Below are 24,723 nucleotides of genomic sequence, written 5' to 3'. Positions count from 1 at the left end.
ACTCTCATGAACAGGAAAACAATTAAAATAACTAAAACAAAACAACCCGCCCCCCAACAATGACATAAATAACAGGCAAATGCAAAACAACCTGGTTTTCACTTTCATCTGTTGAGGACCTTGACATTTTTGGATTGTTATGTGGGAAGTGTCAAACCAGGGCTTTTTTTGTAGCAGGAACTCCTTTGCATATTAGGCAACACATCCCTCATGTAGCCAATCCTTCAAGAGCTTACAGGGCTCTTAGTACAGGGCCTACTGTAAGCTCCAGGAGGTTTGGCTACATCAGGGGTGTGTGGCTTAATATGCAAAGGAGTTCTTGCTACAAAAAAAGCCCTGTGTCAATCGATCAACATTACAGATTGCCACAAAAAGCATTTCAGAATGGGCACTGATGCTCAAACATTAAACTATTCTAATCCCTCCAGAAACCTGATTCAGTCAACTCAGAGCTAGGGGTGTGCAAAGAAAAAGATTCGGAAAAATTTCAGGGCTGAAAAATACAGGAGGCCGTATATCTCCTAATAGCAGATTCAGGAGCCGAATCTGATTTGGGAGATATACGGCTATTCCTGAATATACGGCTTTATTATACCCTATGGGCCATTGAAATCAATGGCAAAATAGGGTATAATGAAGTGCGACTGAGGAGCAGGGGGTTTGAGGTAGAGGTTCCAAATTCTCCGGGAAGCTTCAGGAGACTCTCTCCTACAGAACCCCCAGGTTTCAAAAAGATTGGACCAAGGGGTCCAATTCTGTGGGCACCTATCTCTCCATTATTCCCTATGAATAAATGAAGCACCCATCCCTCCATTATTCCCTATGAAGTCAATGGCGAAATAGGGTATAATGAAGTACAGCTGGAGGACAGGGGGTTTGCGCTAGAGGCCCCAAATCTGCAGGGCAGCTGCAAGGGCCTCTCCCCTACATAACCCCCCAGGGCTCAAAAAGATTAGACCAGGGGTTCCCATTCTCTCTCTCGGCTTGGCTTCGCGAACGAAGATTTAAGAAGGGTGCAATAGTCCACGTTTGCTGCAGGCTCGCTGGTGGCTGACAAGACCAATGTGGGACAGGCAGGTCCGGCCACAGCGGCTGCAGGGAAAAGTCTGATTTAGGGTTGGTCCTGTAGCAATGCGATTCTTCCTCAATCTCCTTTTGTCCTCAAGACCAGCTATGCGTGTGTTCTCAAAGGAAGAGACAGCCTGGTGGATGGTGTGCCTCCATGCTTTGCGATCTGAGGCTAGGTCAGACCACTGGTGATGGTTGATGTGACAGGTGCTAAGGGATTTCTTCAAGGAGTCCTTGTACCTCTTCTTTGGTGCCCCTCTATTTCGATGGCCGGTGGAGAGTTCGCCATACAGGGCAATCTTGGGAAGGCGGTGGTTTTCCATCCTAGAAATATGCCCTGCCCAGCGCAGCTGCGTCTTCAACAGCAGTGCCTCGATGCTGGTAACCTCTGCCCGCTTGAGGACTTCAGTGTTGGTCACAAAGTCACTCCAGTGGATGTTGAGGATGGTGCGAAGGCAGCGCTGATGAAAGCGCTCAAAGAGTCGCAGGTGATGACGGTATAAAACCCACGATTCGGAGCCATAGATGAGGGTTGTCATCACAACCGCTTTGTAAACATTGATCTTTGTGCCTTTTTTCAGATGCTTGTTGCTCCACACTCTTTTGTGCAGTCGGCTAAATGCACGGTTTGCCTTTGCCAGCCTGTTGTCAATCTCCTTGTCGATCTTGGCATCTGAGGAGATGATGCACCCCAGGTAGCTGAACTGCTGGACTGTCTTCAGAACTGATTCACCCACAGTGATGCAGGGAGGGTGATAATCTTCCTGGGGTGCATTCCCATTCTAGGGGAACCCAAAAAGGCCCCATTTCGTCTACACTCCTCGATTGCAATGGGCAGCTGAAGTATCAAGGCAGATCCAGGTAGCAGGATCCAGGTGGGCAGCCGTGTTGGTCTGAAGCAGTTGAACAAAGCAGGAGTCAAGTTGCGCCTTTAAGACCAACCAAGTTTTATTCAGACTGTACCTAACCCCCTCGTCTGAAGAAGGGTGCTTTTAGCTTACGTTCTGAATAAAACTTTGTTGGTCTTAAAGGGGCAACTTGACTCCTGCTTTGAACCAGGCAGCAGTATGAGAAACATCAACCACAGCAAAAAACAAATGGCAGCCTTATGTCTATTTTCCCACCTCTCAGACTCCCGAAAATGTAAGCAGAACTCACTCCATGTCCTGATATTGTGACACTGCCTTCTCTACCGTGCCAGTGGCATTTGGTGATATACAGAGCAAAGGGAGGGAAACGCCAAGTGTGATCATGTTAGAACATGGAAGAAGTTACTAGATGCATGGCTGACATTTTAGAATCAGAGTTGGAAGGGACTTCCAGGGTCATCTAGTCCAACCCCCTGCACCATGCAGGAAACTCACAAATACCTCCCCCCTAAATTCACAGGATCTTCATTGCTGTCAGATGGCCATCTAGCCTCTGTTTAAAAACCTCCAGGAAAGAGAGCCCACCACCTCCCGAGGAAGCCTGTTCCACTGAGGAATCACTCTAACGGTCAGGAAGTTCTTCCTAATGTCGAGCCAGAAACTCTTTTGATTTAATTTCAACCCATTGGTTCTGGTCCTACCTTCCGGGGCCACAGAAAACAATTCCACACCATCCTCTATATGACAGACCTTCAAGGGCTTGAAGATGGTGATCTTATCACCTCTTAGCCACCTCCTCTACAGGCTAAACATCCCCAGCTCCTTCAACCTTTCCTCATAGGCCTTGGTCTCCAGACCCCTCACCATTTTCGTTGCCCTCCTCTGGACCTGTTCCAGCTTGTCTATATCCTTCTTAAAATCTGGTGCCCAAAACTGAACACAATACTCCAGGTGAGGTCTTACCAGAGCAGAGCAAAGCGACACCATCACATCACACGATCTGGACACTATATCGGTTTAATTCTGTCTGGAGTGATATAACAGAGGAAGCCTGTTACACTGAGGAATCGCTCTAACGGTCAGGAAGTTCTTCTTAATGTCGAGCCAGAAACTCTTTTGATCTAATTTCAACCCATTGGTTTTGGTCCTACCTTCTGGGGCCACAGACAACAATTCCGCACCATCCTCTATATGACAGCTCTTCAAGCGCTTGAAGATGGTGATCATATCGCCTCTCAGTCGCCTCCTCTCCAGGTTAAACATCCCCAGCTCCTTCAACCTTTTCTCATAGGACTTAGTCTCCATACCCCTCACCATCTTCGTCACCCTCCTCTGGACCCGTTCCAGCTTGTCTATATCCTTCTTAAATGTAGTGCCCAAAACTGAACACAATACTCCAGGTGAGGTCTCATCAGAGCAGAGGAAAGTGATACCATCACATCACGTGATCTGGACACTAAACTTCTGTTGATGCAGTCCAAAACTGCATTTGCCTTTTTTAGCCACCACATCACATTGTTGACTCATGTTCAGCGTATGATTCACTAAGACCCCTAGATCCTTTTTGCACATACTACCGCTAAGACGAGTCTCCCCATCCTATAACCAGATTTTCTGTGGCAGGGCCATTTTTTTTGGAATGCTGAGTTCGCGTCTTGGAAGGAGCTTTTTGCATTACTTTTTAAAACACACTGTAAGCTGTAGGCCACGCAGATCTCTTCTAATTCTGCTAGTGGAGGAAGAGCTGACATCTGTGCCTGTGGCGGTTTGCAGGAAAGGCAAAAGGAAGCTTTCGTCACTATTGACATCTCTGCAACGGGGAACGCCACACCTGCCGCTTCACTGCTGCATGCATAAAGCCTGTGTTCCTTCAAAGTTCCTGGACAGCAACTGTTAGTGTGAAGCAGTCCTAGTATTTCTCAGCCACCACCTGGGTTGCCAAATTTGACCTGATGTTTCAGGGTCTCCAGGGAAAAGTGGAGTTTAGAAGTTCGGGGGGCTTCTTAAAAAGTCAGGGGGCACCCTTTAGCATCCATTGTAGGGCTTGCCACTTCTCAGAAGCTTTCTGGGATAGGGCAGAAGCTGGAGGCTCTGAAAGTGGCCAAGTTGAGCCACCAACCCTAAAACTTTGGAGTCAAGAAGGGACTGCACCTTGCGTGCAAGCAGGGGAGCTTCCTTCCACCTTAGCACTTTGCAGCCAGCAGCAGGACCGGATCGACATATTTTTGAGGGGAGGGGGAGCAAAATTAAAAAATGACGCCCCCTTAAGGGCCCATTCTATCTTATGGACCCACAGAATAGAACGGACTCCTTGCCCAATTTGGCGCCTCCCCCTTCAGCGACACCCAAGGCAAGCACCCCCTCTGCCGCCCTAGATCCGGCCCTGTCCATCTGACCCCCCCTCCCCAGCCCATTCCATGTGGCTTTCTCTGCTTCCCACTCCTCCGCCTCCCTCCTCTTAGCCCGCTCCTTTTTACTGCAGTGCATTGTGCCCTGCTCAGCTCTTCCAGCTCCAGCTGTCGCTGATGATGCTCCAGCAGTTCAGCCATGGCAGAAGAAAGGAAACGGCAGGCTGTACCTTGGACGTTAGGGGGCCCTGCATAGAGGTCAGGGGGGCAGTGCCCCCACAGCCCCCCCCCCCCCATGCAGATGGGCCTAGCAAGAATCCAACAGGTCATTCCATGTGCTATTCTCTCCCTCTGGCTCTGATCCCCTTGTGTCAGTCCCTCTAATTAGACTTGAATCCCTATTCTATAGCAGCAGTTCCCAACTTTTTTTTTGGTATGGTGACCCACAAGTCCAAATAGAGTTGGAACGGTGACTCATCCAGGGCTGTCCCTAGGGTTTTTTTATTTGGCACCCTGGGTAAACTGTGACCTTGGCACCCATCGAGCTCAGCACTCCATTTTCTACAGTGGCGAACCAGGTATTTTTGAGAAACAAGCGCACAAGAGTGTGCTGTCCCCACAAAGAAGGGGAAGAGGAGGTTGGATTTATACCCACCCTCCACTTGAAGTCTCAGAGCAACTTACAATCTCATTTTCTTTCCTCTCCCCACAACACAGACCCTGCGAGAGAGCTGTGAGAGAACCGCTCTTGAGAATAGCTCTGAGAGAGCTGTGACTGGCCCAAGGTCACCCAGCTGCTGTAGGTGAGGAGTGGGGAATCCAACTTGGTTCTCCCAGATCAGAGTCTGCACTCCCAACCAATACACCAAATTGGCTCTCAGGAACCCCAAGCAAGCGGCATTCCGACACGCACAGCCTTTGCATATGGAGGTTTCATTCCAGCCTTTGACCATCTCCTTCTTCACAACTCCCTCTAATCCCTCACGAGATTCTAAGAAGAAGACGACTGCAGATTTATACCTCGCTCTTCTCTCTGAATCAGAGACTCAGAGCGGCTTACAATCTCCTATATCTTCTCCCCCCCCATAACAGACACCCTGTGAGGTGGGTGGGGCTGAGAGGGCTCTCACAGCAGCTGCCCTTTCAAGGACAACTCCTACGAGAGCTATGGCTGACCCAAGGCCATTCCAGCAGCTGCAAGTGGAGGAGTGGGGAATCAAACCTGGTTTTCCCAGATAAGAGTCCGCACTTAACCACTATACCAAAGTGGCAACTCACTTGATCAACATGTATATGCAGTGAAGAAAAAAACCCAACTCATGTATGACATGATTGTTTCCAGAGTCAAGTCTCCGACCGATTTCACACTTACCTTACGTCACTCTCACATTCATCTTCTCAGCGTGGCATCCTTCTTATTTCTCACTATCTGTGCCGGGGCAGCAGCAAACGGAAATGGCTAAAAACCAGTTTTCATTTGCTGTGCGAAAACCGTGATGTTTGCTGCAGCCCCAGCACAGATAGTGGGAAATCGGAAGGACACCACGCTTGAGAAGACAAACATGAGAGCGGTGTAAGGTGAGTGCAAAATCGGTCTCAGTTTCCAAAACAGAAAAGGAAGCAAAGGAAAGGTGGTGGTGGGATTAGGGAAGGCTGGCCTGCAACCCGCTTTTAGAGACTTCATGACCCACTTTTGTGTCCCAAGCCACAGGATTCTCAGGACATCCCAAGGTTTGCGGCCGGCATCCCCAGCAGTGGAAACTGGCAGATTTCACTCCAAGCAACGTTGGCAAATCTACCATCTTCTTCCCACTTTGACCCAGAGAGAACTCCAGTTTTCTGGGTTATAACTCTGAGGATGCCAGTCACAGTTGCTGGCGAAACATCAGGTCTCACGATGCCAAGACCACGGACAAACAGCCTGGAAAATCTACAACATTGGCAAATGCTGCAATCGGTGACCGGTGTGCTCAGGCTGCTTCTAACTCGAGTGTAAAGCAGGGCCTAATAGCCAACACTGGGAAAAGCTTTTCTTTCTTTTTTGCTTTCAGCATGTTACAGTATCGAGAGCCAGTTGGCTCCTTAAGAGGTGTTAGATTGAGAAGAGGCAGGAGTGCCGCAGTTCCCAAACACTTCTTTCTTTATAGGTCTCATTTCTAAACAACAGAATCAATTCCGTCTGCGCGCCCCGATCTAAGTGCGGATGATGGCCTCCCCCTCTCTGAGCAAAAGCTGAACATCCTCTTTGGGCGCAAAGTGCAAATAAGGTATCACGCCGAGGTGTTCCCCTTTAAAATCAAAACCGGCTCCGTAAATGGTCTGCCTGGAACAAAATCGATAGCACAGGTGCTGTGCTGGGAGGGGATGGGTGGGTTGGAGCAGAGAAAGGCTTCAGAGGAGGGCAATGATTTGGCTTGGGAAGCAAAGCTGCACAGAACTCTCGACTTTTGGCAGTTTTATGACGTCCCGTAAGGATGGCTCTTGCCAATCTGACGAGCAGGCCTTTCCGTGCAAACACTGCACACATCTTTAGAATTACCAGACCTCCGGCTTTCTCACCAGTGGCTGAACTGGCTTTGTCAGTTCCAGGCATATGCTAATCGTGTTCCGTGCATCGATGTCCTTTTTTTTTTGCTTTTTAATTTCCTCGCCGCCACAGTGACAACTGGGGTCTATTCAACCACGCTGTTCTTCTCGAGTAATAACAGCTATAAAGGTTTGCTCTATTTTCTGCCTGAAAAGAAATCAAACCCCAAAGCTATCCCTGGTGTGTATTAAATGCACCCAATAAACAACCATTAGATGCCATTGGACCATAAAATTTGAAGAGCGCCAACTTATCACGCTCTTATGTGAACGCGCGACAGTCTGCTTCCAAAGGCTGAGCCGCTTCCCACTCCGCATGAGGCAAATCTTATTATGTACGGAAGTTGGCCGCGCACTTTCAAAAGGACGGAGTCTGCGCGCCCCCTTTAATATATTCCAATGTTCATGTTACTCACATGGGACCGAACAACCACTTGCATTTGGTAATTATTTCGCACCATTTAAATGGGATAAAAATGATGGCAGAAGAAGCTGTTTTAAAGACTGTGAGTGCACCAGGGAACTGAATGGCGTCAGAGCATCAATCTTGGGCAAATTACTTTCTGCACTCCCCCTTGCCTTAGCCAACCGCTACGGGCTAAACGTTACACACAAAATGCATGTGCCAAAAGCCTAGACAGAGGCTGAAAAGCAATTTCAGCGTAAGAATTCACAGCAGAGAAAATGTGTATGTGTTCATGCTCAGATTCCTAGAGAGGCTTTCCTCCAGCACTAGCGCATCAGGGATTGCCAAGTTCCTTCCCTCTCTCTGGTATCTGTGGATAGGGATGCCATAAATTGCATGTTGAATGGGCTTAACAGCTGAACTTGTGTGTTCAAACATCACAATTTGCTCAGAGTTCAATCAGAATTGAACTTGAACGCCTGCCAAAAAGATTTGCATTTCCCTACCCTAACAATGGTGCATGCACCAAAACACTGCTGATCCAAACAGATCTAACCACACAAGCACAAGCTCACGGACAAATACTACAAAAAGTATTTTGTATTCTTAGAAAAGTCGAATAAAGTGCTTATAAGTGCATAAAAATCATAATACCCTTGTAATACTGTAAAGACTGTCACAGTTCACAACATGCAGACCCAAACAAATAATCATGAATCACATTCACATATAAACCGAAGCTTAAAAATGCTTCTGGGTGACGCCAGCATTGCACATGACTCGAAATGAACCTGGGATTGTATCGCCATCTCAATATTGTATCTGTGCCTGACGAAGCTTGCTGGAAAACGGTGTGACCACCAGTCTGCCGTTTTGTGCTTTCTCACTGGACTACTGGGACTGGACTTTACAACAATACTGAGCCCAAGAAGATTAGCATATGGGGACATGTTTGAATGCATCTGTAAGCTCGGTTTTATCTTGATTTTATCTCCAATGTTTAAATTTTTATATTTTGTGTATTTTTATCTGAATCTATTATGCCATTAAAGGTTTGGTATGGTATGGTATGGGACATTTTTAAGCTTCGGCTTATACGTGAATGTGATTCATAATTATTTGTTTGGGTCTGCATACTGTGAAATGTGACTGTCTTTACAGTATTACAAGCACTTTACTCGACTTTTCTAAGAATACAAAATACTTTTTGGAGTAATTGACCGTGAGCTTGTGTGGTTAGCTTTGTAGCGCGGTCTCCTCTTCTGTGTGTGATCCAAACAGATCAACATGGCTAACAACTTTGCCCTGACCTGCATAGCCCAGGCAAGCCCAATCTCATCAGATCTCAGAAGCTAAGCAGGGCCGACTCTGGCAAGTACTTGGATGGGAGACCTCCTTGGAATACCAGAGCTGGGAGGCAGAGGTAGACTTTATTCAGCCACCTCTCTGAATATTCTCCATGGGTGTTTTCGCACTCACGTTTTACTGGCGCCACGACCCTCCTCACGCCGGCGAATCTGCATGGATTTCGCACCAGAAGCGCCGGCGCACCCAGAAGCGCCGGCTACTTCCGTCGCTAAGCCAGCGCAAACGTTTTCCTGCATCTTTGCGATTTCCGTTTGCGCTGGCTTAGCGACAGAAGTAGCCGGCGCTTCTGGGTGCGCCGGCGCTTCTGGTGCGAAATCCATGCAGATTCGCCGGCGTGAGGAGGGTCGTGGCGCCAGTAAAACGTGAGTGCGAAAACGGCCCATGCCTTGCTTGTCCATGCCACTGTTGTGAGGGGAAAAAAGGAAGCAGAACTTGGAAGTATTTCATAGGTGTGTATATGAAATATGTAGGTGTATATGAAATTGCTTCCAGATTCTCAGCATGGTAGATGCTGACCTGAGTGTAGGGTTGCCAGGTTTGTGTTGGAAAATACCTGAAGACTTTGGGGGTGCATTCAGGGGAGGGTGGGGTTTGGGGAGGGGAGGGGCCTCTGCGTGGTACACTGCCATAGAGTCCGCCTTCCAAAGCAGCCATTTTCTCCAGGGAAGCTGACCTCTGCCAGCTGGAGATCAGTTGTCAAAGCGGGAGATCTCCAGGCCCCACCTGGAGGCTGGCAATCCCACTTGGGAGCCAATCCAATATATCCCACGTGAAAATGGTCTCATGAAAGCTCACAGTATCAAGGCCTCAGCAAGGGGCCCTGGAGCCCCCATTCTTTACTAAGCCAATATGTCCTAGTCCACTGCTCTATTACACCATACTTGCCTCTCATGGAGGCACCCCAAGCAGTCGCTTGGCTGACTGGACCACGGAATGGGAGTCAATGCTGAGGCCTCTTGCTGCCAGCTGAGGTGGAGGCTCATAAAAGTTTGGTTTGGAGGATGGCTTCGTTAATGATGAAGACATTCGAATACTCATGGCTGTAAATGAGGGAGGCAATTTGCTGCACCGAGCAGAACAAACAATTCCGTCGCCGCTTATTTGACTGAAGGCTCTGCTGGTTTCATCAGCCCCCTTTCAGCTTTTCAGCAGACAGTCTGGCTAATAACGAATTAAGCGTGGTGCTCTGTTAGAATTAGAGGGCACGGGGCCTGGTTGCATCGCAGAACTAATGCTGGGCACTCCGCAGCCTCTCCGCTCCCCGGCTTGGGCACAACGGTCAGAGGCTGAGCCTTTGTTCTCACCAAGGCAGCAAATCAAGATCCGGCCCACTCCACCTCAGACTATAATCAAGAGCATAGGACAGCGAAAGAAGAAAAACAAAAACGCAACCCCCTTAACATAGAAAATTAGCATCTCAAGGAGGGAACCCTTCTCCCTGAGATGCTGGCTTTCTATGCCCAGGGATTCCTGTTTGCATGTGGGAGAGAGACAGCCCATGGGTGATTGGGTGGCTTGGCTGACACATAGGCCCTTTGGGCAGAGAAGTCATGCTATTCCACCTGCAGTATCAAGAGGTGCCGCTCTATCTTTGCATTTTAAGAAGACTGCAGATTTATACCCCGCCCTTCTCTCTGAATCAGAGACTCAGAGCAGCTTACAATCTCCTGTATCTTCTCCCCCCCCCCCCCACTGCCCACAACAGACACCCTGTGAGGTAGGTGAGGCTGAGAGGGCTCTCACAGCAGCTGCTCTTTCAAGGACAACTCTTGTGAGAGCTATGGCTGACCCAAAGCCATTCCAGCAGTTGCAAGTGGAGTAGCGGGGAACCAAACCCGGTTCTCCCAGATAAGAGTTCGCTCACTTAACCACTATACCAAACTGGCTCTCTCTCTTTGGATAAAATCACAGGCACCTTAATTCACCCGGATTCAGGCCCTTTTGAGTAGTCTTTCATGGCCGTTTGGTTTCCAGTTTTAAACCTCTTGGCCTCTAACAAAGAATTTAGCTCTATGCTTGAAGCCATTAATGCTATTCATTGATGGGATTTCTGTTTTTCAGAATTTAGAAGGCTATTACAATTATTTTTATTATCATTATTAGTATTTAAGATTATAATGCTGCTTTAATGTTCTATATATTGGTTTAATTTCGTCTGGAGTGATATAATCATAATTTTGTATATGTTGTAACCTCTTCTTAAAAAAGTTATTAAAGTTTACTCTTGGTTAAAAAAAAGAGAGGTTCAACCCAGACACAGGCTCATTGCCTGTGTATGAGTCAGGCCTTTATCTGAATCCAGGAGGACCAGGAGAGCTAGTTTGGTGTAGTGGTTAAGTGTGCGGACTCTTATCTGGGAGAACCGGGTTTGATTCCCCACTCCTCCACTTGCACCTGCTGGCATGGCCTTGGGTCAGCCATAGCTCTGGCAGAGGTTGTTCTTGAAAGGGCAGCTGCTGTGAGAGCCCTCTCCAGCCCCACCCACCTCACAGGGTGTCTGTTGTGGGGAAGGAAGGTAAAGGAGATTGTAGGCCGTTCTGAGATTCTGTCCTTGAAAGCGCAGCTGCTGTGAGAGCCCTCTCAGCCCCACCCACCTCACAGGGTGTCTGTTGTGGGGAAGGAAGGTAAAGGAGATTGTAGGCCGTTCTGAGATTCTGTCCTTGAAAGGGCAGCTGCTGTGAGAGCCCTATCCAGCCCCACCGACCTCACAGGGTGTCTGTTGTGGGGGAGGAAGGTAAAGGAGATTGTAGGCCGTTCTGAGATTCTGTCCTTGAAAGCGCAGCTGCTGTGAGAGCCCTCTCAGCCCCACCCACCTCACAGGGTGTCTGTTGTGGGGAAGGAAGGTAAAGGAGATTGTAGGCCGTTCTGAGATTCTGTCCTTGAAAGGGCAGCTGCTGTGAGAGCCCTATCCAGCCCCACCGACCTCACAGGGTGTCTGTTGTGGGGGAGGAAGGTAAAGGAGATTGTAGGCCGTTCTGAGATTCTGTCCTTGAAAGGGCAGCTGCTGTGAGAGCCCTCTCCAGCCCCACCCACCTCACAGGGTGTCTGTTGTGGGGGAGGAAGGGAAAGGAGATTGTAGGCCGCTCTGAGACTCTGTCCTTGAAAGGGCAGCTGCTGTGAGAGCCCTCTCAGCCCCACCCACCTCACAGGGTGTCTGTTGTGGGGGAGGAAAGTAAAGGGGATTGTAGGCCGTTCTGAGATCCTGTCCTTGAAAGGGCAGCTGCTGTGAGAGCCCTATCCAGCCCCACCCACCTCACAGGGTGTCTGTTGTGGGGGAGGAAGGGAAAGGAGATTGTGAGCCGCTCTGAGACTCTTTGGAGTGGAGGGCGGGATATAAATCCAATATCTTCGTCTTCTTCTTCATGCCATTTTCGGGTTAGTTTTCCTTTTTTTCTGTATCTTGTCTCAATACACTGGCATGGCTGTCGCTCCCACTTTGGTTGCTATTTTTATGTAACTTGCGTGCTGCCTTCAATTGTACAACCAATATAATGATAATGTTGAAAAATGCATTTATTTTAATTGGGGGGGGAGAACTGCTGCCAAGAAGAAGATAACGGTATGAAAATGAAGACTGACAGGTTTAGTTTGCACAAACAAAAATGAAATTAAAGTAAAACGGTAGGGATGAGAAATCTGATCATCTCCGTCAACTGCATTTTGTTCCCAGGCCAGGAGGGTTTCCTAGGCAGGCTCATTCTTCTTCTTGAAGAAATTCTGGAGTAAACTCAGCTGTCCAAACATACCACGCAGTTGAAGGCGGATCCCCAGCCCCTCCTGGACCTGACAAATAGTGGCAGGAACCCCAGAGAGGATCACATCTTGCCTCTCATGCCACAGACGGAAACAACCAGAAGCCTTGTAGTGCAGCGATGCCCTCTTCAATTGCTACATCATAGCAACTTCCAGGGTCATCTAGTCCAACCCCCTGCACCATGCAGGAAACTCACAAATACCTCCCCCCTAAATTCACAGGATCTTCATTGCTGTCAGATGGCCATCTAGCCTCTGTTTAAAAACCTGCAGGAAAGAGAGCCCACCACCTCCCGAGGAAGCCTGTTCCACTGAGGAATCGCTCTAACGGTCAGGAAGTTCTTCCTAATGTCGAGCCGGAAACTCTTTTGATTTAATTTCAACCCATTGGTTCTGTTCCTACCTTCCAGGGCCACAGAAAACAATTCCACCCCATCCTCTATATGACAGCCCTTCAAGGGCTTGAAGATGGTGATCATATCACCTCTCAGTCATCTCCAGGCAATACGTACCCAGCTCCCTCAACCTTTCCTCATAGGCCTTGGTCTCCAGACCCCTCACCATCTTCGTTCCCCTCCTCTGGACCCGTTCCAGCTTGTCTATATCCTTCCTAAAATCTGGCGCCCAAAACTGAACACAATACTCCAGGTGAGGTCTTACCAGAGCAGAGCAAAGCGACACCATCACATCACACGATCTGGACACTATATCGGTTTAATTCTGTCTGGAGTGATATAATCATAATTTTGTATACGTTGTAACCTCTTTTTTAAAAATATGATAAAATTTACACTTGGTTAAAGAGAAAAGAGAGAGGCTGGGCGGCTCGGCTGGTGCACAGGCCTTTTGGGCAGAGCAGCCCCCATGGGCTATTTCAGCCTGGAATCCTGGAGCTGCCCAATGGGAATTTTCTCATGGTACCTCTGAAGAAGGTTTCAGGGCACCGGCCTCTCTGCTCGCATCAGGACCATGGCAAATGCCCATCCTTGCCACCCTCTAGAGTCGGACCTGGCTGCAGAGATGTCACATTCTCCCAGCACAAGCGATTTTCTGATGCTATCAGCATATAATTCACCCCCTCCCCAACAGCCCACTGACAGCTGTGTGGAGTGTGGCTAAAGCCGTCCGATAGATATGCCCCTTGACGTCACCAGTGACAAAGGAGAAAGTGCTTCCTCCTGCATCTGTAAGTTTTTGTGATTTTCTGAGTATTCCCCCACCATATACTCTCAGCACTCATGTAGACCTTTCAAATACATTTGAATGTATTTGATACCAGCAATGCTATTTGCTTTCCTAGGAACAATGCCGGCTCATTTTACAAATTACTGTTTGCAATCATGTTATAAGAGCCCTGTGGCGCAGGGTGGTAAAGCTGCAGTACTGCAGTCGGAGCCCTCTGCTCATGACCTGAGTTCGATCCTAGCGGAAGCTGGTTCAGGTTGCCGGCTCCAGGTCGACTCAGCCTTCCATCCTTCCAAGGTCCGTAAAATGAGTCCCCAGCTTGCTGGGGGGAAAGTGTAGATGACTGGGGAAGGCAATGGCAAACCACCCCGTAAAAAGGTCTGCCGTGAAAACGTTGTGAAAGCTACGTCACCCCAGAGTTGGAAACGACTGGTGCTTGCACAGGGGACTACCTTTATTTTTTTTTACTTTTTAATCATATATTTCATTTTTATTTAGTTCTTTCAAAACCATGTCTTCTCTTTCTTTCATCCTGGAACACTTATATGGCCTGATTTTTTTTTTTTAAAGTGGCAAATTTCTTCTCTTGCCACAAAGGTCTGTTTCTCACACACACACAGTTCCCCCGCCCCCCAGCTAGGCTAACCATTATGGGGAAACACTAGGGCTCAGTGGCAGAGCATCTAGTTGATGTGCCAGTTCAGTCCCCGTCATCTCCAGTTAAAAAGGCCAGGCAGTAGGTGATGTGAAAGACCTCCACCTGAGGCCAATCTGAGTTGATAAAACTGATCTCAATGGACCAATGATCTAATTCAATATAAAGCAGCTTCATGTGTGCACTTGTGTCACTATGCGACATTAACACCAATTCCTCACTAGCAGTTGTTCTGCCCCCGGGCTTCTGCTTTCCTTAGAGCAAGTGACCGATTCCCCACTAGTCACAATTTTGACTCGTGGCTCCCTCCAGTTTCCCCAGTGGCAACTTGGCCTTGTTCTTTGGAGATCTGGAAGCGGCGAGAGAAATTGGAGGGAGCCGCAAGTCAAAATGCGGTAACACAGTGACTAGGGGGAATTGGGAGCTTGCTCCAAGGAAAGCAGAAGCTCAGGGGCGGAGTGACTGCTAGTGAGGAATCGGTATGAGATGTTATTTTAGTGTACCAGAACTGAATATGAGTCTGGGGCTTTTAGAAGTTCATCTGGAAAGATTGTCTTTATCTGTTCGGACCAACGTTCCCTTGGCCAGTGTTTCTGAGAGCCATCCCAGGCCCCTCACACAGGAGGTCCCTCATACACATCCCCAACCCCAAACAAGGTCACACACCTTGCTAGCAGGACTCCCAAAGTGCGTTTCAGTGAGGCCTATTTTTTTTTTTTTTAAATCCTCCAAATCACATTTGGGTGCAAAACGAAACTCACACTTTATCTGTGCCGTAACTTCTGTAGTCTACCGCTGCGGAAACGGCCACAATCAGAGCAGGCATCCCATAGCCAACCAAGTAGAAATATTTCCTTCGCGAATGTTCGCTCTCGAAGACCTCCACCAGCATGATGTAGAGCTGGACGCCCTCCAAAAACATCCAGGTGAAAGCAGCAAGGAAGAAGAAGTGCAAGAGGGCAGCGAACACAGCACACGCGATCTAGGAGAACAACAACAACATTACAGCTGACAATTCATTCGTTCAATCCTGACGGTGACATCAATCCAGCGTGTGCTAGATTGTGCCCATTACATTGTGTTCAGAAGTTGGGACCCCTGATTTGGACTAGTCTTGCCTGCAACGGTTGCCAGCCAGATGCTTCTTGGAAGCCAACAAGTATGGCTGTAAGAGAACGCCCCCTCCCAATGGTACTCAGGAGTACACTGTTTCTGGAGTATCCAAGCCTAGATGTCACAGCTAACAGCTCCTGATAGACTTGTCTTCCATGAAACAAGGAGATGTTTTACTGCTGGACTGCAAAGAATAAGGGTTCAAGTGTAGGGGTGTGTAATTTGTTTTTCTCAGTATCCTGGGTCATTTGGACAAAAAAAACACCCCACCAGATCCCAATGCTGGTAAAGTATTTGGATCTGGGATTTTTTTTTTAAATCCTGATTCCCCCCCCCCCAAGTCCTATAAACCTGAACCAAATCTCAATTTTTTCAGGTCCAATAGACCTGGATCAAAAAATAGAGGGGCGGGGGGAGAAAGCAGTGGCAAAGTCTCAAAAAAATAGCTGAGGCAGCTCAGTTGTCGCTCTTTTGGGCAGTTCCTTTAAACAAAGAAGCTGATACCACAGGGAGAACTCTTTCTGTGGGTTCAGCTGGCGCTCTTTTGGGCATTTCTGAACTGCCCCAGAGACTCCCAGCTGCACCAGTGGGGAGAGTCCATGGGAAGAGTTCTTCCCATGAGATCAGCTGCTTTGTAGGCTCTTTTGGGCAGTCCAAACTGCGCTAGTGGGGGGAAACGGGAATGCTATCCACCAGCTCTCGCTTGTTTTGTGGACTGTATTCTGCACTTCCTTTAAACATTCCTTGTTTAAAAGGACTGCAGAAGAAAGCCTGAAAACAGCTAGTTTTGGGGCTTTGCTGATAATTCCTGAATTTATCTGGGATTTTTAAAGCGACTTTCCCCCCCAAAAACCCATGAAATATTTGAGATTCCGAAATACAGGGGTGGAATTCTAGCAGGAGCTCCTTTGCATATTAGGCCACACACCCCTGATGTAGCCAATCCTCCAAGAGCTTACAAAAAAGAGCCTTGTAAGCTCTTGGAGGATTGGCTACCTCAGGGATGTGTGGCCTACGATGCTCTTGCTAGAATTCCTGAAAAATATCAGCCAGGTGTTTTCTAGGTACATTTTCTGACCAGGTAGATCCAAATGCACACTCCCTAGTTCAGTGCTTCTGGACATGATAGTTACCGGCTGGTCCGTCCTGTTGATCCCAATGAGGAAAAGAAGTTCTGCCACGAACAGGCTGATGCACAAGTTTTTATGGATCGTGTTTCGATCGCTTTGGAGCCCACGGAAGAAGCAGAAGGTAAAGATGCAGATCAGGAGGCAGACAAGGGACAAGAGGATGCCGACCCAGGTGATAACGTCCAGGAGCAGGTCATGGACCGCATCTCCGTGCTGCAGACACAATAGAAAGGGCAACCAGTCACTACCCGCTCCGGGCCGGCTCGTCTGAGACTCTTGGATGGAGTCTGCTTTTCATCTGCCAGTCTCCCACCCAAGGGAATCGCAGATCATAATAGGAGACTTGCATTAGTCTGTCTACGGAAAGTATGCATGCTCGCTTCTCCTCGCTCAGCGTCTGTCTGGTTTGCAAGTTCAGCAAAAAGCAAGTGTATTTGCAGCGCCCAATTTCCGATCTCATTTACCGGAAGAGAATGGCACCAACTGCATGTATTTTCCACACTTATCAGTGGCATCAATAACCTGGCATCAAGCAACACTTGTGTAAAGGGAGCTCCATTGTGAGAACAACTGCTGCAGTTCTTGAGCCTCTGGGCAGGCAGATTTTAAAAAGCACTTTACCAGAAATACTGTCCTGAGCAACAACCACAAACACTGAAAAGTCGCAAAGAAACAGCAATTTAATCCTCCCCCGCCCCCAAATCAGGATTATAATACTGTGTTTTTAAAAACTCATTTAAAGTAACTTTCCAAAAGTCCTGGAAACATGGTTTAAATATTGGATCATCAATTCAGGTAAACACTAATGGAGTGTTTTAACATGGAGATTGTTACAATGTGATACCGGGGAGATGGCAGATACATGTCCTCAGTAAAGACATATAAATAAAATAAAATGGCTATTTTTGTTTTTCTGTGCGTATTCCCTCAAGGGTTTTTTTTTTTTGTTCCTTTCCGTTGAATCTTGACCAAAGAACAGAGGTAAATTAAAATGCAAGATTTAGGTCTAATTTCTATGCATAATTGTGATGTTAGGTCTATGGTGAGACCTGATTTGGAATACTGTGTACAGTTCTGGTCCCTGCATCTCCAAAAGGACATGGCAAAGCTGGAAAAAGCACAGAGGAGGGCAGCCAAGATGATTATGGGATTGAAGCACCTTCTCTATGAGGAAAGGCTCAAGAGTCTGGAACTTTTCAACTTAGAAAAGAGATGACTAAGGGAGGACATGATAGAGGTTTATAAAATTATGCATGGGATGGAAAGAGTTGACAAAGGGAAATCTTTCTCCCTCTCCTAAAATAATTAAGAGCATCTTTAACATGTCACATGCTAATTTGCTGTTCAACTATGTAGAGGCATCTGCCTATATATATGAAGCATTAACTTCCACTTCAGTGTATCTGAGCAAGTGTGCCTGTACACGAAAGCCCATACCTTGAATAAACTTTTGTTGGTCTTAAAGGTGCCCTTGGACTCAGGTGCCCTTGGAATTTGTCTTAAAGGTGCCCTTGGAATTTGTTCTACTGCTTCAGACCAAGATGACTGCCCACCTGAATTTATCTCCACGTCCAGAGACACTAATCCTCTGAATCCCAGAGCCAAAAGGCAACACCATGGGTAGTCTTCAGACTCTTTGTCCTGCTGTTGACTCTCCAGAGGAACCATGATCTGCTGTTGGACCTCCAAAGGAACTATGTAAGACAGGATGCTGGTATGGACCACTGGTCTGATCCAGCAGGTTCTTATGTTCTTAGGAACAAAGCATGCTGCAACAGGTTTAAAATACCACAAAGGCAGATGTAGACAAGCTGCTTGACCGATTCCCCACTAGCCTTGTCCCGGTCTCCTCTTCTCCGTGGGGCTTCCTTCCAATTTTGCACAAGCTGCCCCGGGGCTGCAACTCGCTCTGTCTTTTTTGTGCAACAAGCAAGAGCCTCTAAAAACCGGTTTCTGCTTGCAGCATGAAAGAGGCAGAGCGACTTGCGGCCCCAGAGCAGCTTGTGCAAAATTCAACGGAGCCCCACGGAGAAGAGGAACAGGAGCCCTGGACGAGGCTAGTGGGGAATCGGTCCTTGTTTCAGTGTTGCTGAAACACACGAGCGTATTTTCCGACATGAATGACCTTGCTATGAATTTGATGAAGAATTGAGGATTTGGGAAAGCCTACCCCAGTCTGCCGTTGCCTGTTAGCAGAATTGCAAATTCTGAACTGCATTTCACTTAAAAAAAAAATTCAGTGGTAACTCTTTATGAAAAAGCCTGGAACTGGTATTCAACTTCTGAATCCCAGTGCCGGGAGGCAGCATCAGGGGAAGGCCTTTATGCCATGTTGCTGGCACTCCAGAGTCACTGATCGGCCACTGTGTGAGCCAAGATCCTAGATTAGATAGACCACTGGTCTGATCCAGCAGGGCTCTTCTTAAGTTCTTAACATCAGCAAGAAGGCCTCTGAGTTCTGTTTGTTAGCCTTCCAAAGCAACTGATTGACAACTGTGTGAGAAAGGATGCTGGACTGGATGGACCACTGGTCTGATCCAGTGTGGCTCTTCTTATGTGCCTTCATCTGGCAGTGATATGGATTTTTCTACCAAGAAACATGTGTTATGAATACAGCCTTAAGCAGCGCAATCTGTTCAGCTCATCAAAAAGGCACCGATGCCCTCCGGCGTTTCACAGATAAAAATAGGTAGATTTGGGCTTGGTTTTCAGCTATGTTTCTTTAAAAAGGAATAAAACTGCTTTCTCAGAGCTAAACCGGACAGCTTCAGATGTTTGAAAAAGTAGCAGCAGGAACAGCGTCTACTTCAGAGAGAATATATATGTCTCCTTCACAGACAATACCTCTCTCGAAGCTATGCTGTCTAATTACCAGTTCGCCCATGATTCATTTATTTCACTGAGCCAGTAATGAGGGGTTGCAAACATGTTACAAAAAGATGCTTGAACAGCAGCATCAAGAGCATGCAATTCATTTAGAAGACTTTTGAGCTTAAGAGGTGGTCCACTACCCATCGCAGTCTGACGCCGTAGCTAGCACTGTCTGATACACTGAGAAATGTACAAAACAAAGGCTGACTCAGAACAAATACATTGTTAGAGGCCAGGAGTCAAGGTGCAATGGGGCATGTAAAGTAGAGGGGAATTCCCTAACTCCAGTGGCCCATCCCTGCTCTTCATTAAGTAAAGGTAAAGGTATTCCCCTGTGCAAGCACCAGTTGTTTCTGACTCTGGGGTGATGTCACATCATGACGTTTTCACGGCAGACTTTTTATGGGGTGGTTTGCCATTGACTTCCCCAGTCATCTACACTCTCCCCCCAGCAAGCTGGGTCCTCATTTTACCAACCTCAGAAGGATGGAAGGCTGAGTCAACATCAAGCCAACTACCTGAACCCGGCTCCTGCCGCGATCGAACTCAGGTTGTGAGCAGAGCTTGGACTGCAGTACTGCAGCTTACCACTCTGTGCCACAGGGCTCTATTGTTCCTTAAGTAGACCTTCCCTACTTCATCTGGTAATACATTTTTATTTCAATTCCATTGCTTAGGAAGGCAAACAAAACTTCCTTCTGCCTGGAGATTCCGGGACTCCCAATGACCTGATCTTGCTTGCAGAAGAGCACTGATAAATTTGCTGAATCATCATTCATACTTTTGATTTCGAACATTAGTTCAGTTCCAAGCAAGCATGCTTGGTGCCAGCTCCGGGTTGGAAAACAGCTAGATATTTGGGGGTGGAGCCTGGGGAGGACAGGGACTACAGTGGGGTACAATGCCATATAGCACACCCTTCAAAGCAACCCTCTTACCTAAGGGAACCGATCACTGTAGTCTGGAGATAAGCTGTAGTTACGGGAGATCTCCAGGTTCTACCTGAAAGCTGACATCCCTAGTTTGGGCCAGTTCTCTGGTCAAGACATTCAAATGAATGATGAGAGGGAAACAGTGCAGGGGCTCATTCCTAGCTGCTGGCAACACAGGAGGGAACTGGCATTCTGTCCCAGGCTGCTTTTGATGGCTAGATCTGAGCCATGACTGCCGCCAGCACTCGTTTTGGACCTGGCTGGCAGTAATCTGGGCCCAGAAAGGAACGGGTGTGCCTTGAGATGTAACATTTTAAACCAGCATTGCACATGTCTATTATGTATGGGTGTTTTCCTTTGCTTTGACTGTGCATGTCTGTTGGGTTTTCTTTGTCATTCTATATTGATTTTCCTCCATTCAGTGCTCTGGTCACTTCCTGGACTCTGTTTCCCCGGTTTTCTAATAGCGATTGTGCGCCGATTTTTCCCTTGTTCCGCTTCCAAGCTGAAGGCAATTCAAAAGCATGCAGATTCCCTTGGATCTCCTGCTGCCCTTTTACCACCCCTCAAAGGTCAGGACCCACCCACATTGAGGACATTCTTTTCATTCTGCACCTTGTGCCATCTCCCCCCACCCCCACCCCCGATGCAATCGTGTAGCTGTTTTTGTTCTGTGGTTTAATCAAAGCCAAAGAAACACTGATGCATATTAGTAATATACCAGGGTGGGAGTGGAAGCGGGAGACATAAGCAGAAAACTACAGCAAACTGCCAAAATGTCAATTCCAATATTAATTTTAAGCACTCTCCATGTGGAATGGAAAGGCAATGGGAGAAAGAGGAAGGGCAGAGTGAAGCCAAGAAAGACAACAGAGCAGAATACAGAAGATCCTCTTCTCTCTCCCTTTGATCTGACTGAGGAATTTAGACAGCTCACTGTAATTTTTAAAGATCTCTTCAGGTCAAACATCCTTCCATTTTCATTCAACGAATGAATGCAATTGTGAAGAAGTGTTAGAGATGGAGCTAAAAGGAGCTCCACTCCAGAGAACCCAAGTGCATCTTTCTGCCTCTTGGCAAACAAGGAAAATGAAAAGGAATCGCAACCCTGCAATGAACAAAAAGGATGGTTGCTTCATTCTGGCAAGCTTACGAATTTAACAAAATACCTAATAGCTTGCAAGACATTTTATATCAAATGGTTCAAGGCTACCTAACGGAACAGAACTGGATTCCAACCCACCCACCCCCCCAAAACCCCCAGCTAATGCTGTCATTTTTACTGGTAAACCGGGGGTAGGGGGATGGGAATCATAATAGGACCCACAATTTAATTTTTCACTTTGTTAGACCCAGTAAATAAGTAAATATTGGGAAGTAATTCCTGGCAGAGTAGGAGTAAAGGTTAATATAAAGGCTTGTTGACGCATTAACAGTATGCAGGATAAAACAGCTCCTGGATTACATCGCTTCAGACTGCATAAGGGGGAGTCTCTAGACTAAGTTTCCCAAATAACAACCCCTCCAGGGAAAAGGATCTAGTATATTTTTCTCTTTGACATGCTTATCTTATACAGACAGTATCTGGGTGTGTACGTGTGTTCAAATATGTGACTCTGCCAACCCGCGGTCTGAAAAGCCATAGCCCAGGAACAATTTTGTCTAGCGATCTTCTAATTGCATGCATCAGTTCTATCTCAAACGGCTTTGCTGGGAGGATTGTGCAAACGTCTGCAACAGATGTTCCTGGAAGGAAGGAGATTCTACAACTTCCCCTGAGCAACACATGATGCAATTCTTAGCAGAGTTGCAGTCTTTTTAGCCCGCCAATTTTCAACAGACTTAGAAGGATGTAGCTCTGTTTAGGATTGCACTGTTAATCTGTTGCCCAGCTGTTCTGACAAGGAGAAAAGGCCTGCTGCTGTCCAACATTAACATGCAATCCGATCCCACGAATCCACTTTGACAGCGAGGCTACCAGGGGATTGCAGTACTGCAGTTTGAAGCCTACAAGCTCAGGGGTCATGTCATTTACTGGCTTTTTAGAATCTCTCGGTATTTAGGAAAAATAAAAATGGAAACCGGAAACTATTTTTTATGTAGCTGAGAGTGGTAAAGCTGCAGTACTGCAGTCGGAGCCCTCTGCTCACAACCTGAGTTCAATCCCAGAGGAAGCTGGGTTCAGGTAGCCGGCTCGAGGTTGACTCAGCCTTCCATCCTTCCGAGGTCGGTCAAATGAGTACCCAGCTTGCTGGGAGGGGAAGTGTAGATGAATGGGGAAGGCAATGGCAAACCACCCCGTAAAAAGTCTGCCGTGAAAACGCTGTGAAAGCAACATCACCCCAGAGTCGAAAACAACTGGTGCTTGCACAGGGGACTACCTTTTTATGGGTAATAGCTGTGGATGCCCCTGTGCTCTACAAATAATCTCCCACTTGGGCCAGTTTAAGTGGCACAAAGGAATAAGGGCAAGTTCCTACAAGGAAAGAGTGAAGGGACTAGATGTGAGTAGCCAAGAGACAAGAAAGTTGAGTGGAGAAACAATACTGCTATTCAACTGACAAGGACTATCACACAGAGTGTGAAGACTTGTTCTCTTCTCTTCCAGAGGCAAGAGTAGAGGTGGTTACTTCATGCACCTCTTCCCCCCCATTGAGACCCATGCGTTTTTGCATGCTGAGATCTTCTGGTCTTGCAAAATGAGGGGGGGGGGCTTGGATGAAGCTATTGTTCATTACCAAGTTTGGGACTCTCAGTGAAGGCATGTATTTCCCTCAGTGGTTCCAAGAAGAAATAGCTTGACTGCCATAAGAAATCCAGAGACCCCTCTGAAGCATCCTCAAACCCTAGCAATGAGTTAAGAACCCATGTTTGCAAGACCCTCTCAGAATTTCCTTCACAATCTACATTGGAAATCGAATCAAGTGCCCAAGTAGCACCATTCATCTATCTCTTGACCGCTGTCCACAAGTCTCAGTCATGCCTGCCATCCAAGTTGACTCAATCTGCTGCAACTGGACACATCCCCTCTTCTCCATTACATCACCTGGATATTCCTTAATAGAACCCCCTTATAACAGAAAGCTTGAATTATCCAATGACAGCTTGGATTCTGACTCATCTGTGTGGTCCTGGATGCTAAAAGTCCTCCAACCACAGTGCAATCTGAAATTTTACTAGTGGGTAGCCAAATCCCAAATGTTGGTCCAACATCATCAGACATCCTACGTGCAGCACAAGCCAATAGTGCTGCTTCTTCTATTTGTGTACAAGTAAGCCCAGGTGTTTTAAAAGGCCTCTCAAAGCCCTCCGCTTTTATAGCTGAATCTGCTCGTGAGGCTTTTCCTGTGTTTGTTGACACTGAAATCAGCGGATCTCCTTGCCTCTCCTGTTCTGCTTTCCTCCTCGAAACTATTCCTCCAAGTCTTTCTACCTGCCGTTCTTTCTTAGCTTCTCCTTTTTTCCGTGTCAAACCAGCCAGCCTTACATAGCATCCCCACCTGGTTAGGGACTCTTTTAATTCCAATCCTGAAAACCTTTCTTTGCTCATCCCTTTGCATCTTTTGGTTGCTTTTAAGTTAATGATGCAATTATTGCTTCTTTCCAGGCTGGTTTCTTTGGATTAACCATGTGAGAGACACATTGTTTGGGTATTAGTGTAAAGCAATACCAATGAACTCTCTTGGCTTGACTTCGCGAACGAAGATTTAAGAAGGGTGCAGTAGTCCACGTCTGCTGCAGGCTCGCTGGTGGCTGACAAGACCAATGCGGGACAGGCAGATCCGGCCACAGTGGCTGCAGGGAAAAGTCTGATTTGGGGTTGGTGCTGTAGCAGTGTGATTCTTCCTCAATCTCCTTTTGTCCTCAAGACCAGCTATGCGTGCGTTCTCAAAGGAAGAGACAGCCTGGTGGATGGTGTGCCTCCATGCTTTGCGATCTGAGGCTAGGTCAGACCACTGGTGATGGTTGATGCGACAGGTGCCAAGGGATTTCTTCAAGGAGTCCTTGTACCTCTTCTTTGGTGCCCCTCTATTTCGATGGCCAGTGGAAAGTTCACCATACAGAGCAATCTTGGGAAGGTGGTGGCTTTCCATCCTAGAAATATGCCCTGCCCAGCGCAGCTGCGTCTTCAACAGCAGTGCTTCGATGCTTGTAACCTCCGCCCTCTTGAGGACTTCAGTGTTGGTCACAAAGTCACTCCAGTGGATGTTGAGGATGGTGCGAAGGCAGCGCTGATGAAAGCGCTCAAGGAGTCGCAGTTGATGACGGTATAAAACCCACGATTCGGAGCCGTAGATGAGGATTGTCATCACAACCGCTTTGTAAACATTGATCTTTGTGCCTTTTTTCAGATGCTTGTTGCTCCACACTCTTTTGTGCAGTCGGCCAAATGCACGATTTGCCTTTGCCAGTCTGTTGTCAATCTCTTTGTCGATCTT

The 24,723-nt window shown here is 47.4% G+C and overlaps 1 protein-coding gene across 21 annotated transcripts in view; it reads right to left on the bottom strand.

Annotated features, from left to right (window-relative positions):
- Positions 1-24,723, bottom strand: part of ADGRL3 (adhesion G protein-coupled receptor L3) — an 813,661-nt gene that overhangs the window by 172,278 nt on the left and 616,660 nt on the right. For all 21 annotated transcript variants that reach the window (XM_060236824.1, XM_060236827.1, XM_060236810.1 and 18 more), the window contains 2 exons: positions 16,485-16,694; positions 15,000-15,220 (listed from right to left, as the gene is read on the bottom strand). In XM_060236824.1, coding sequence (XP_060092807.1) covers positions 15,000-15,220; positions 16,485-16,694 — 431 coding nt within the window. The remainder of the gene's footprint in view (positions 1-14,999; positions 15,221-16,484; positions 16,695-24,723) is intronic.

The sequence above is a fragment of the Heteronotia binoei genome, chromosome 4 (genome assembly GCF_032191835.1).
Source record: "Heteronotia binoei isolate CCM8104 ecotype False Entrance Well chromosome 4, APGP_CSIRO_Hbin_v1, whole genome shotgun sequence".
Classification (NCBI taxonomy): Eukaryota; Metazoa; Chordata; class Lepidosauria; order Squamata; family Gekkonidae; genus Heteronotia; species Heteronotia binoei.
The sequence above is the reverse complement of the archived record's forward strand: the minus strand, read 5'-3'. Positions and strand labels throughout refer to the sequence as shown.